Raw genomic sequence first — 13,622 nt, 5'->3', positions numbered from 1 at the left:
AGGAGGGAGTGGCATTCATCTTTCAACCACTAGGTGGCAGCACACGGATTTATTTCCGTTCATCTTTGGAGTGGTGGACATGAGGCGCTCATTTCAGAACCTTCTGTTCAGCTTTATTGTTTGACCTTATTGGCAAAGCTAAACAAAAATGTTTTCAGTCGGGAACATTTTGCCATCATGAAGCCAACTTCTGAGACCTTAAAATAAAAAGAACTAATTGGCATGCTTTTTAGAAAGTGGTATGTCTCTCTTCATTTAAGTGGATGGTTAAGTTTATTCCTTGGTTTAAAACATTTAGGCAATTTGTTAAATGTGTACATTGATCATTGTATTTGTGATTGAGGGCACATTTATCAAATGTTTGCTCTTGTTTGTGTTTTGTATTCAAACCCTTTAGCTATTTTAAATGTGTCTTGATTATTTTTCCTGACCAGCTTGAACTCGTCCTGTTTTTCTGTCTTGCAGACGTTCTCAAAGAACATCTTTGCCATCCTCCAGTCAGTAAAAGCCAGAGAGGAAGGGCGAGCGCCCGAGCAGAGACCAGCACAGAACACTACCCAAGTGGTAAGAACATCTTACCATCAATTCCAGCTTTGAGGTTACTAGAAGATTTAATGCATTAATGCTTCCACCTTCTGCTGCTTGCAGGACCCGTCTTTAAGGAACAAGCAGCCTGTTCCTGCTGCCTACAACAGATACGATCAGGAGAGATTCAAAGGAAAAGAAGGTCTGTTTGCTTTCTGCTTCTGTCAGGGTTAAGGTTTAAAAAAAGAGTGTGGTGTGTTTTGTCTCTGCTTTAACAGTGGCTCACAAGTAAGTGATCAGTTGATTTGTGTAACTTTTGACGGCCTAAAAAAAGTTTTATGTCCTCCTGAAGTGATCAACCGATGCTCAATCCCACTCTTGAGACGATGACTTTAGTATAAGATATCCAAAAGAAAAAAATAAAATTTTTCTTATTTGACTTTTTTGGGAGGAAAAATAAGCCAAATGTATGATTTTAAAAAGGGTTTTATTTTAATTTTTGATCAGTGACTCTAATCGGTTAGCTGGAATCAAAACATTTTAGAAATAAATGCTTTCCCCTTAAAGTAGCATGTATTCCTTAATTTAGGGGTGTCAAACTCAATCACCCAGGGGGCCTAAATCCATAGAAGAGTTTTACATTTTTATTTCCACAGTAAGGGAACACCTTCTGTGGCTCCCAGTTCTAGTTCAGGGGAGTCTTTGTTTTACTAAAGAGCTTAAATCAAATGCAACTGCACTTTTTGTGGTTTGTTTGAGCATATTTTGGACTATAATGACTAATATTTTACAGAGGTCGACCTCTGATTGGAAAGTCGCAGGCTCCATTCCCGCTTTGCCTGCCAATGTGTTGAAGTGTCCTCTGGCACTCAACCCCGTTTTGCTCCTGGTGGTTTGGCTCGCACTTCTCATGGCAGCTCAGCCCCATCAGTGTGTGAAAAGGACTTGTCACTGTGAAGCACTTTGGGGCTTAACGAAGGGAGAAAAGTGCAAGATATTGATCAGAATAAATTAGCTTCATCACCTACAAGATGGATTGAAGAATCAAATCACAGCTGACGACAGACGTTCACAAGTTTGATCATTTCAGAAGATTGAAGTGAAATAGTTTTTGATGAAACAAAGGGACAAAAACACATTTTACTTTGAAGGTTTTTACCTCATTCTTAGTATGTGGGCAAATTTATCTCAACAGTTCATTAAAGAATTTGTTTCATTTGACCATAACTTACAACTCCTTTTTCTTTGCAGAAACTGAGGGTTTCAAAATCGACACCATGGGCACGTACCACGGCATGACCCTCAAGTCGGTGACGGTAAGAACATGGACTCCTCGGTTTCTTAGGTCACGAACTGCCGTGTTTGATTCAAATCTTTCATGTTTTTGAGATGGAGTCAAGAAAAATTAGAGTTTACACTTCAGTGGTCTGTTTTTCAGACGGATTTTTGGTCTTTGGTGTTTCTAAAAACACAATCTAGGAATTGTCTTGTGTCTTTATTTGAGGCCAAATAAGAGAGATGTTTGTTTATCTGGCCTTTAAAAAACAACTTTTCTGTAACTACGGTCAATATTTTTGCGCATCTGTAGCGTGAGATCCAGAGACTGTTTTCATTCTGGTCTATTTGCTGATCTTATCCCAAACAGACTCAAACCCAGACCATCCAACTCAAGTATAAACATGGTTATTCAGTTACCCATTCAGGATAAACAAATACAAGTTTGTGAATTTATCTAAAATAGTTTAGTGTGTAAACACCTTATTTATATTTACATTTTTTACCTCATCTTAAAAACTTATGATCTTTCCCAAAATTGAACGTTTGTTTTTACAATGACTGCCATAAAAAAAAGAAACAGTTCCAGTCTCAGTTGATTGAACTTTATTTTTAAAAAGTCACAGACTGCCTTAATTGAAACAGAATTATGTTAAGTTGTTAAAATCAGTTCGTTTTTAAATAGAGAGTTACTTTTTGCATCAAACGACAGACGGACATAAAATGTTCCTGCTAGTGCGCCCTCCCTGCTCTCCCTTTAAGCATGTTGATGCAGGCGTTGCGTTTGTTGCCTTGAAGATGATGCCAGTATTTCAGTATTTCATTGGGACTGAACCCATGCGACGTTATCAGATGGCTGTACTTGCAGCTGGAGTAAGCGACGCGCCAGTGGTTGAACAGGAACCCGTTGGGCGGCGGCGTGGGCTCGATTCGGAGCTTGGCCAGGCATATTCCCACATACACGTCCTCCAGGTGCAGGTGGGGGGTGCTTAAGGAAGTCTGGTAGATTTTTCCGGCCATGTCTCCAGAAAATACATAGCCCGTTCCAGAGCAAAAGGTGGGATACTTTTCGTCCGGGTACTGCTCCGGGGACATGTACCACTTGCTGTTTTTATTCCGGTTGGGTGCAAAGCCCCTCATATTGTTGCCTGTGAAGTAGTTAGTTTTGGGCTTCAGTTCGGGCTTGAGCAGCTTATAAATAAGGTACTCTGTGTTGACGAACATATCACTGTCTGTTTTCATGACATAACTTGCTTGTTGGCAGTGCACTGCTACCCAGTTCATCCCCATCAGTGTCTTTATAGTAAGGTTTTTATAGGAATCCAAGAAATCCTGTTGGATGATGTCACGATGCCTCTGGCTTTCTGCTTGTAGCATCTTTTGCTGAAGAAGCCCTAGTTCTCCCTCTGTTTTCCCAAGAAGAAAAAGACGAATTAGAGACAGACCTGGAGCTAGACTCGTATTCCCCCAAGTCTGCCGGATAGCGTTCCTTGCCTCCACCTGACGAGCCTCAGTTGCAATCAGGAACACGAGAAATGGAGCAGGTCTGTTCTCTGTACATTTGTCTGGCTCGTTGATGATATATGGGAAAGGTCTGTGTGTTTGGGTACCATTAGCGTCCTGTTTTCTTTGGCTCACGTGCTCCGTCTGTGGGTTTGTAGAATGCGAGTTGCCTTCAGATGAAGAAACGCCCAACTTTTCGTGGGAGCTGAAATTGGCATCAGCTCTGAAACGGAGCTCTGGAATAAGAAGGAACCTCCAAACTGAGTGTTGAGAGCTTAAGTTCCATTTGGCCGCATGAAGCCCCCCAGCCCTAAACACCACTGGGAAGCCTCGCTTCATCGACGTACCAGTGAGCTTAGGCAGCCATACTTGATGGACCAAAAAAATGAGAACGCCCAACAGAGACAGGAGATACAGAAGCTTAGCTGTGTGTGTGCAGCAACGTCGACGTCGCCACTGCATGGTTCTGCCAGTTTATTCAATTTTGCCCACTGAAAGGAAGGTCTTCACCATCTGCTGGAAGCATTCCTCAGTTAAGTAGAGAGTTGGTAAAAGGAGCATGTCTCATTTCTTTTTATATCATTTATAAGTTGTAAATATCGTCTCTGATGTCCAGGAGTCACCTAGAAAACACAAAAGAATGAGCTTAGTGAGGCTGTGCACTCCAGCAGGAATGACTCATGTTAACCCTTGTGCTATCTATCTTATGGAGTCCAGATGATCCCACCCTTATACTGATGTGTGATCCCTCTAATGACAAACGTGGATTTTATGTCTGCTACAGACACCAGTGAAGATGAAAAAGCTCAGCGCACTGTTTTGTGGGGTCCAGATAAACATTCCTAGGACAGCACGAGGGTTACACGAAGATTGCTACAATGGAATGAAGACGTGGCCTCTTGTGGGTGTGGTTTTATGTTACAAAGTGAAAAAACATTATGCAGAAATATTTTAAAATCTGTCCTGAAGACTCTGATTCTTGCAGTACCTGCAAGAATAAGCAGTGGAAGCATTTTTTTTTCGTTTTAGTTTATGTACACTTTCATACCTGCCAAAGAAGGAAAAAAATCCAAGGTAGTGAACTCTAAAGTGAACTCTGGTATGAACACTGGTAGAAATTCTGGTACGGACAATGGTATAGGCTTTGGTGGAAGCTCTGGTAGAGACTCTGGTACAGACTATGGTATGGACTCTAATGGAAACTCTGGTATGGACTCTGGTACAGACTATGGTATGGACACTAGTGGAAACTCTGGTATGGACTCTGGTACAGACTATGGTATGGACGCTAGTGGAAACTCTGGTATAGACTCTGGTGGAAACACTGGTACGTTCCTGGTTGAAATTCTTGTGGAATCTGGTATTACCTCTAGTGGAACTATGTTATAAACTCTGGTACGGACTCTGGTATGCACACAAGTTGAAACTTTGGTATAGACTCTGGCGAAAACTCTGGTACGTTCCTTCTGGAAACTGGTGCTGACTCTGGTGGGAGCTCTGGTATGGGGACTAGTGGAAACTCTGGTACAGACTCTGTTAGAAACTTTATGATCTCTGGTATCAACATCATAATGGTCACTCATTTGAAACTCTGCTATAGACAGTGGTGGAAACTCTGGCAGAAGCTCTGCTATAGACTCTTGTATGGACTTCAGTATGAACACTGGTGAAAACTCTGGTTTATGCTCTAGTGTAAACTCTGGTAGAAAGTCTGCTATGCGCTCCACTATGGACACTGGTAGAAACTCTCGTATGGATTCTTGTATATACCAAAGGCTCCACTGTGAAAGTCATGGTGACTCTGGCTCTTTTTAAAGGTTTTAACCCTTGTGCTATCTAATGGGGTCCAGATGACCCAAGGCTTAAATTGATGTGTTATCCATCCTATGACAAATGTGGATGAAGGTGGACAGGATTTCATGTCTGTCACTGACTCTAGTCTTTTAATGTAAACATGCCAAGGATAGTACAATGGTTACTTATGAACCTTACCTTTGAATATGATCCACCGTACCATCTTTAGGTTTGTGCTAAATGTGTAGAGTTTCGTTCATCTGGGTTAATTCTGTCATAGTATGTTTAAACTGGAGTTAGATTCTATTTTATTGTAGATGAGCTTTAAACTCTTTCCCTAAAGGCTTTAATAATAAACAAATCAAGTCCAGTTTACTTTCTACTTTGAAAAGATCTGATATTTTGTTTGTCAAAGGAGCTCACTGGTAAACAAACAAGGAGTTTCTAACTAAGCAATAAATTCTGTTTCTGCACATTTCCACTGCATCCTTTTTCTATTGTTGCATTCCCTTTTAGCATGAACCTGATATTTGGATGAAAAGATGAAGGTTTTGTTTTGAACTCACACCTGACACAATCTGCATTTTAATGCACATCTCTGTACTAATGATCTGTCAAACAAACGTACCCATTTCAATTTTGAGGCCGGCCTTGTATCCATCTTGTCTGAGGGTTATGTTGTCCGAACCGTCTCTGTGGTTGCTCCTTCTTGGCTGGATTGCGTACACATGGTGCAATGGAGCGATGGCTCATTTCCTCCTTTGCTTTCTCTGCAGCGTGTCGCACATCTTATTTTTTCACTTCCCCTCCTTGAAGAAGAATGCTTTTCATCAATCTTGACAGGCGTCTGTGTTTGGTCCAATTTTAGCTTTCTGCAACCGGCTCTTGTGCGCTGTCGTTGTGCATCAATATTTCCAAAGCAACAGTCTGAAACTGTCTTTGGTGCACCGGCCTTTGAGATTGGATTCTTACATCGTCGTTGAGCTGTTTTCTTTAGCCCAAAAAAGAAACGGGGTCTGTAGCTGGCAGTTGGCTGCGATCCCTAGTCCTTTTGCCACGCTCAGTCCCTTACTGCGTAAATCCCAGCTGCAGAGGTTTGGTTTCCGTCATGTCTGAATAATGCGCCAGCCATGCTCTCCTGCTTTAGTCTCTCCTCCTCATTTCCATGCAGATGCTCATGTCCTCCCCCCTCTCTTTGCATGTCTGGGTACCATCTCCGTCCTGTTTTCATCATCTTCCCCTCGCCCGTTTCATTTAGCGGCCCCTCACGCTCTGTCGCTGCTCGGCTGTGTGAGAATGGTGCAAACGGCGGGGGAGGAGGAAGACGAAAGGGAGGCAGCGTTTTCAGATGTGTGCGCTCGCTGAAAGGCTGCTCCAGGCTGCTTGGCATTACTCCCTCTCACCACTTCATGTCGTCTCTGCTGCTGTTGCTGCCTACGCTGTAAAGGCAGGGAGGGGCTGGATATGACCTATTTGTGTTCACACCCACCAGCCAGAAGGAGAATGAATAATCTGAATTGGCCGTTTGGCTGAAAAAGAGGAGCAGCATCTTCTGTGATAACGCTTTTTATCATTCCCAGAGCAGATCAGACGATGCTTTTCTTTTTTTTCTGTTTAACATGGCAACCTAAAACAAGTTGTAGTCAAATGTAGCATTTTCATGGTAATTAATTTAAAGCAGAAAAAATAGTGTTTGTGCCATTTTAGGAAAAACAAAGCAGGAGCAAATGGTGCACAATTGATTAAGCACTCAAATTTTTTTAAAAGAAAGTGGTTTTGGTATTTTGAACACACATTCTGGGGTTGAGTATCAGGTGTTACCCCTCCCAACAGTTTCATGTGGTCCTCCCTTTTCTCAGACCACAGTAGAACCACAGAAAGCAGAGGCGTTTAATTCCTGCTGATGGAAGTTTCGGCATTCGAGCGCCAGTTTCCTAGAACTTCTCTGGAAAACCTTCAACAAGCTGTCTGAATGAATCATGTCGTTTACAATCACTCCATTGTAAACATCATTGCCAGAATTCCCAAACTGTTCACTCAAATTTAAAAACATGGAAGTATTCAAAATCAGAGTTACTTTTTCTGGAACCAAAAGGCCCAAGAGACGCACGTTTACCAGCATTTGTGTTGAAATCCAGAATTCACAAAAGCCTCCGTTTAAGGTTAAAATCTTTGGTCACAGCTCTACATCCTAAAGGAGCTGTTAGTGAAAAAGAACTGAAACAAGTTTAGACCTGAATTTGGATTCCATTGGAGGAGCTTGACCCACTTCCATAAAACTCTTTGCATGTCTCCCTGTTATTGGCACTAACCAAAATGTGAAATATATGAAAATATCTCTCATTTCACCGAAATCGGTGAACTTCATTTATTAAAAAAATGATCATTTGTTCTTTAGTTGGTTAGGGTTAGTTTTTTAAGCTTTGACTTATTTTTCTCTATTGGTTTTCTTAAGAGCAAGACGGTCCTGCTGTCTGTCCGACCTTAAATTCTGCCTATTTTTTTCAAATCACAATTCAACTACATTTAAATTTTAATACCAGCTTTTTTTCCTGTATTGGCTTCTATGATGAGCTGCGTTTTCGTTACATATATGCGCAAAAGTTTATCAAAATTCTAGAAATGTTGAAAAAACACAGTTTTGCCATGACACGTTTGCATTAAATCTTAATTATGCTAATAAACACAAACCAATTCACGCGATAAGTCATTAAAAACATGGTGAAGGATGAGAAGAAGTACTTTTTTATTTGATTCACTCAAAGTGATTATTTGGGTGACGTCACAGCAGTGAAACCTGTTCAGCGGTATTGAAAAAAGCAAAACATTCCAACAAGTAAGCAGCTGGACCCTAATTTGTTTGTGTTGCTGTATTATAGAGCTCATCCTAAAAGGATCAGCTCATAAGTTCCGTGTGATACACAACTTATGAGCTGTGACGCTTTGGGGCTCTCTCCTGGCGCCCGCTGTGGCGCTCAGAAGAGACACTTCATACCAAGAAGTGCATTTAATTTGAAAAAAGTGTTTCCATTCTAGTTTAGCGAAAAAGGTCAATTTCGATACGCCTCAAAAACCACCTCCTCTGAGCTAGAAAACTGTTTTTGTTTTTTCAAAATTGTTGTTTCCAGTAAGAGAATTTACTATCGAAAATCCAAATTGCTAAATTTCAGAGTTAATGTAAATGCAGCTATCAAAGATTCTTCTGTGGGCAGACAGATGTGTGTTTGTGTTCTGAAAGTAGAAAGACGGGGGCACGGATGTTTGAAGTTGTTACTCGCCCCGAGGCTTGTGGTTTTGTGAAACGATAACTGTGTGTACTCAACAACTCATTTGTGTAATATCTTTCCGTTACAGAGAAAATATCCAAAGATGTTTGTAAAACCTGAACTTTTAAACGGCTAAAGACACAAAGTGTGAAGCAAAAGCTTACCAGGCCTTTAAATCACATTTTATTTATTTTGTTGCGCGTGAACTCGTAGACTTTTTCCGCAAAGTAAACCTCTTTCTAAAGTAAGTAATAATTTAACTCAAAAAGTTGAAAACGGTGCAAAAAAATCTACATTTCAGGTGTTAGAACCAAAACATCCCAACCTAAAATGATGACAGTTAACTTCTGACGTCTTTAAATAAATCTTCTTGTTTTCTTGTGTTTTCAGGACGTTTCTAAAGTAGAGTGATGTTAGTGGAATATACCATTATATACATGTTTAATTGGACTCCAACTGACTTAGGCTTTTTTTAAGGATTTATCAGAAAACGATTCTAATCAAAGGGAATTGGAGTAAAACTTTTGTTTTTAAAGTTAGAAACTTTCACGATTACCTTCTGTGACGCTCTCAGATCTGAATCTGGTTTCTCTTCCTCCTCCAGGAAGGAGCTTCTGCTCGAAAAGCTCAGACCCCCGCTCTGCAGCCTGTTCCCCGTCCAGGTAGGTGCTGATTCCTCATCCTGTCTGAGCCTAACCCCCCCGCCGAGAACCGTCCACGTGGTTTCACCTGAACATGTACACTGACTGAACAAAGCTCCTTTTATCGGAGAGTGTCGAGTCAAAAAAACATTTATTGGGTTTCAGTGCGTCCAAACGTGAAGCTGAAAACGACGAACAAAGCATCTGCAAAACTGTTTGAAAGCGGCTCCACTCATCGTTTAATTTAAATGTTTCCAGTGTTTTATTTTTTTATTTTTTTTTTTAATTATGAAAATGCCATTTTTGGCCAAGATAAAAAAAATATATATATATTTTTTAACTGTGTTTATTCATCTGCTCCTGATGCACAACAATGTAAATAAAATGAATACTAACACATGAAATTTTAAGCTTTATTTTCTTTCTCCATCCAGGGTTCCCACAGAGTCTTAAAAAATCTTTAAAGCTTTGAATTAATTAGTTTATAAATAATACCTTGTAAAGTCTTGAACTTTGATATCAGAGCCCCAATATTGTGCTGCTTTAAACTTCTCTGTTTCACATTTCATGTAAAAAAATTAATTTTTCAACTGAAATTATTTTGAAAACATTGTTTCAATAAACAGTGGAAAAAACCAGTTGTTATGCACCAATATGCTAAATGAAAAGAAATAAAAAAGTAGAAGCGTTTTAAAGCATCACAACTCAGACAACACAATCAGAAACTCCAGTTTTGGTTAAAAAAATGAATAAATTAATAAAATAGGAAAAAATACTGAGACAATGGTCTTATTTTTAACAAGAATTTCATTAAAAGGTCTAAATTTAACTTGAAGAAACTTGTAGGAACATTGTCCATCAGCAGAATATGTTAAAACACAATTTTCATTGGAGTGGGTCTTTAAGTAGCTCCCATTATAGAAGCTAAATCATCACCCTTTTTTTTGTAATGTCATCCTGTTCAGAGATGTTTGTGGGGGATACTTCCCAAACGTTTCTTGTTTGAACAGTTTCAGTCTTTAGTTCTGAAAGTGCTGTGTGGGAAAGCTGTGAATCGTTATCTCACCATGACCGCAGCGGAAGGCCGCTGTTATCCACGCTTGACCTCAGATTTATGTTGACACTTTTGGAAAAAGTATCAAAAGTCCTAAAAAAAAGTAGATAGTTTTCCAACAGAATCCTAACAAGAAAACCTTTCAGTTTTGAAGCTTCTGTGCCATTTGTGGCTTTTATTCAATTCACTGGAGTTATTTCCACATGTTCCACCTATTTATGGAAGTAATTGAGCCTGAATTTATTTTTTTTCTTTTGCTTTAACATTTTTCTTTAGTTTTGCTTTCTCTCTGCTGCTGCAAAAAAAATCAGCTTTATCCTCCTACCATGAGATACTTGATATCGGACCAACTATGAAGTTGAGTTACTGAACAGACGTTTGTTGGGACAGAAGAATCGTATTCTTGTTTGACGCCTACAGCTTTTCCTCTAGCAGAACCACAGCTGTCTGCTGTCTATGTAATACAGCTCAAATACATAAAAAATAAAGTTTTAAACTGTTTAACCATCAAACTGTCTTTGTCTCTTTTTTTTGTCTCTAGTTTCACAAGCCAGACCTCCTCCAAACCAAAAGAAAGGTACTTTCAGACTATTTCTCATTTCTAAATGGTAAAGAAATAAAAAAATGTTTTTTGTCAAAATAAATAGTTGTAAGTTTTCCTTCAAGGATCTAAATCTTTTTTTTTCTTCTTCTTTTCTTTGTCTCTGCAGGGTCCCGGACCCCCATCATCATCATCCCCGCCGCCACCACCTCCCTCATCACAATGCTCAACGCTAAAGATCTCCTCCAGGATCTGAAGTGCGTTTACATTCTTCAGGTGTTCAGGGTTCAGGATGTTCATCCTGTTCGGTCTTGTTTGTATTAAAACTGCTAAACTCACTTCAAACCAGATCTTTCACTTTACATTTATTTTTTGCCATTATTGCTCATTTGCAGAAGTAAAGGAGCAAGTTCTGAAGCATATAAGTTGGTAGAACTAGCTGTTCTGTTTTGGAGGATTTGTTAGGTTAAATATAACTTTCTAAAAGGAATCAGGATGACGCTTTATTTTCTTGCAGATTCCTCACGTCAGAAGAAAAGAAAAAGCAGGGCATCCAGCGGGACAACGAGGTTCTGCTGCAGCGGCGCAAAGACCAGATCCAGCCCGGCGGCACGACGCTGAGCGTCACCGTTCCGTACCGCGTCATTGATCAACCTCTGAAACTGGCGCCCCAAGACTGGTACTGGTTCTATCTGCATTTTAGTTTTTACAGGAAATGCTTCAGTGAAAGTGCATCATCAGTTCATCAGAGCTCTTCTCCTTTCTGGTTCAGTCGTATCCGACTGCGAGTCTAAAGTTCAGATGCTGCACCCGTCTTCTCTGTAGGGAGGGACTTTATGAAACTGCAGAGGAAAGCAGATGCAGCTCAGCAGGAAGCTGCTTTAGTTTGGTTTCTCACAGGAATCGTCATCTTTCAGTCGCCTGCAGAGAAAGCGGATCTCACATTTGTTAGTCATCACAGCAACAGGGGACTTTCAAAGCAGAACATCTGTCTATCTGCCAAGTAAAAACATTTCAACAATGTTCTAAACATATTCTAATCAAGTTTTTAAAATGCTTCATAAATCTCAATATTTAATGAAAAACAAAACTAGTGATAGTTTGAATGGCAAAAACTGTTTTTCTCCCAACTTTAATTGAAAAAGTCACATTTGAAACTTGTTTAAAAATGAAAAACAATGACACCCGGTGGACAAACGAGAGCGGTGCAGCCTCTGAAGAATTTACAGCTCAGAGAAGACGGCTTGATCATTACCATTTTTAAATTTACTCCTAATATTTCATTATTTGGTGTGGAAAAAAATTCTCAGGAAGTTGTTTTGTGCTCCAGCTTTGTTGTCAAGTCATCTAGAACTTTTCTGACGTCAGGAGATCACACTTATAGGAGCTGCTGGCGATCGGTGAATTCTCAAAGCAAATACTTCCTCATGTTATGAAGATTGTAGACTTTCTAACTTCTGTTTAGAACCATTTATCTGTTATTTTTGCTGAAGATGTTTTAAATTTGGGAAATGATGCAGAACCCTTTATTTATTTCCTTTAAAATTCGGTGTTTGGGCCCATTAAAAATGACTAAATCAAAAATAAAATTTAATTTACTATAATAAGTTTTTTTTTTTTTTTTTATTTCACTTACATTTTTTTGTATTTTTGATCTCTATAAATGTCAGCTGTGGGTGGAGTCAGCCTCCAACTTCCTTGTTTTTTTTACCCCTTAAAAATTCAGATTTAAAACTTGTTTAAAAATGAAAAACGAGGACACCTGGTGGACAGATGAGGGCAGTGCAGCCTCTGAATCAAAGACATGAAAGACATGACCGAAAAAACGGCTTGATCAGTACCGTTTTTACATTTTACTCCTAATATTTCATTATGTTCTTTGACCAAAATTTTCTTAAGTTGTTTTAGGCTCCCACTTTGTCGTCATGTCATCTAGAATTTTCTGAAGTTAAGAGATCACACCTTGCTTCTATTTCCTTGAAATCAATCCATTAAAAGCAGCTAAAACAAAGCAGGCGCCTCAGCATTGCCGTCATAACAGGGTTGAATTTATTCCAACACATTTATTAAAATTTCAAGCTTAATACATTTTTTTTTCTTTCATGCAGGGATCGTGTGGTGGCGGTGTTCGTGCAAGGACCCGCCTGGCAGTTCAAAGGCTGGCCCTGGCTGCTGCCTGACGGATCTCCTGTTGACATTTTTGCCAAAAGTGAGCAGTGGTGGTCAAATTTGTCCATTACATTTAATTTGAATTAATTTAAAACAAAAAACACAAGTTTCATTAGAATTATTGGAGCTTCTGGATATACCGTATTTTTCGGACTATAAGTCGCACCGGAGTATAAGTCGCAGGGGCCAAAAAATGCATAATGAAGAAGAAAAAACCATACATAAGTCGCACTGGAGTATAAGTCGCATTTTTTTCAAGTAATTTATTTTACAAACTGGTTGAAAAAAACGATATTACATCATCCTGGAAGGTAAGTTATACCATTCATAAGTGAATAGAGAACAGGCTGAATATGTGTCAACACATATTCACATATTAGCATCATGAAAAAAACGAAAAGGTGTAGCATTTATATAACATAACAGTTTTATTTAACTATAGTCTCAAGAACTCATCAACTTTGTATCTTTACTGTAATTAATTGCACGCAATCTCACTCCATATCACTAAATCCCTTAAATTCTTCGTCCTCTGTGTCACGTCTGAATAACTAAAGTAAATAAAGTAATTGCACTCTAGACTTACGGTCCATATCTCATCATTAAAAATTCGTATATAAGTCGCACTGGAGTATAAGTCGCAGGGACATTCAATCTATGAAAAAAAACGCGACTTATAGTCCGGAAAATACGGTAGACGACTAACGCTGCACCTTCTCTCTTCAGTTCGAGCCTTTCATCTAAAGTACGATGAGGTGAAGATGGACCCAAACGTGCAGAAGTGGGATGTGACCGTCCTGGAGCTGAGTCGCCACAGACGCCACCTCGACCGACCCGTCTTCCTGCGCTTCTGG

General features: G+C 39.6%; 2 protein-coding genes across 2 annotated transcripts in view; one reads left to right on the top strand and one right to left on the bottom strand.

Annotated features, from left to right (window-relative positions):
• The window catches only part of cdc73 (cell division cycle 73, Paf1/RNA polymerase II complex component, homolog (S. cerevisiae)), a gene marked incomplete at its 3' end in the record, with an annotated part of 23,609 nt that extends 9,990 nt beyond the window's left edge, over positions 1 to 13,619 (top strand). Inside the window, exons 10-16 of the mRNA XM_024274327.2 lie at positions 1,777 to 1,841; positions 8,968 to 9,025; positions 10,600 to 10,635; positions 10,769 to 10,856; positions 11,117 to 11,278; positions 12,708 to 12,808; positions 13,495 to 13,619. Of these exons, the coding sequence (XP_024130095.1) occupies positions 1,777 to 1,841; positions 8,968 to 9,025; positions 10,600 to 10,635; positions 10,769 to 10,856; positions 11,117 to 11,278; positions 12,708 to 12,808; positions 13,495 to 13,619 (635 nt within the window). The remainder of the gene's footprint in view (positions 1 to 1,776; positions 1,842 to 8,967; positions 9,026 to 10,599; positions 10,636 to 10,768; positions 10,857 to 11,116; positions 11,279 to 12,707; positions 12,809 to 13,494) is intronic.
• LOC112147143 (beta-1,3-galactosyltransferase 2) lies at positions 2,377 to 6,828 on the bottom strand. Its single transcript, XM_024273288.2, has 2 exons — positions 5,726 to 6,828; positions 2,377 to 3,926 (listed from the first exon to the last, which is right to left on the bottom strand). The coding sequence occupies exon 2, from the start codon at positions 3,763 to 3,765 to the stop codon at positions 2,533 to 2,535; it is 1,233 nt and encodes a 410-aa protein (XP_024129056.1). The 5' UTR covers positions 3,766 to 3,926; positions 5,726 to 6,828; the 3' UTR covers positions 2,377 to 2,532.
• Positions 13,620 to 13,622: the final 3 nt, after the last annotated feature.

The sequence above is a fragment of the Oryzias melastigma genome, linkage group LG17 (genome assembly GCF_002922805.2).
Source record: "Oryzias melastigma strain HK-1 linkage group LG17, ASM292280v2, whole genome shotgun sequence".
Taxonomy (NCBI): domain Eukaryota; kingdom Metazoa; phylum Chordata; class Actinopteri; order Beloniformes; family Adrianichthyidae; genus Oryzias; species Oryzias melastigma.
This window is presented reverse-complemented; position numbering and strand designations above follow the sequence as displayed.

Coding starts and splice junctions, on each gene's coding strand:
- LOC112147143 (XM_024273288.2), bottom strand. CDS start 3,765: ATGCAGTGGCGACGTCGACGTTGCTGCACACACACAGCTAAGCTTCTG.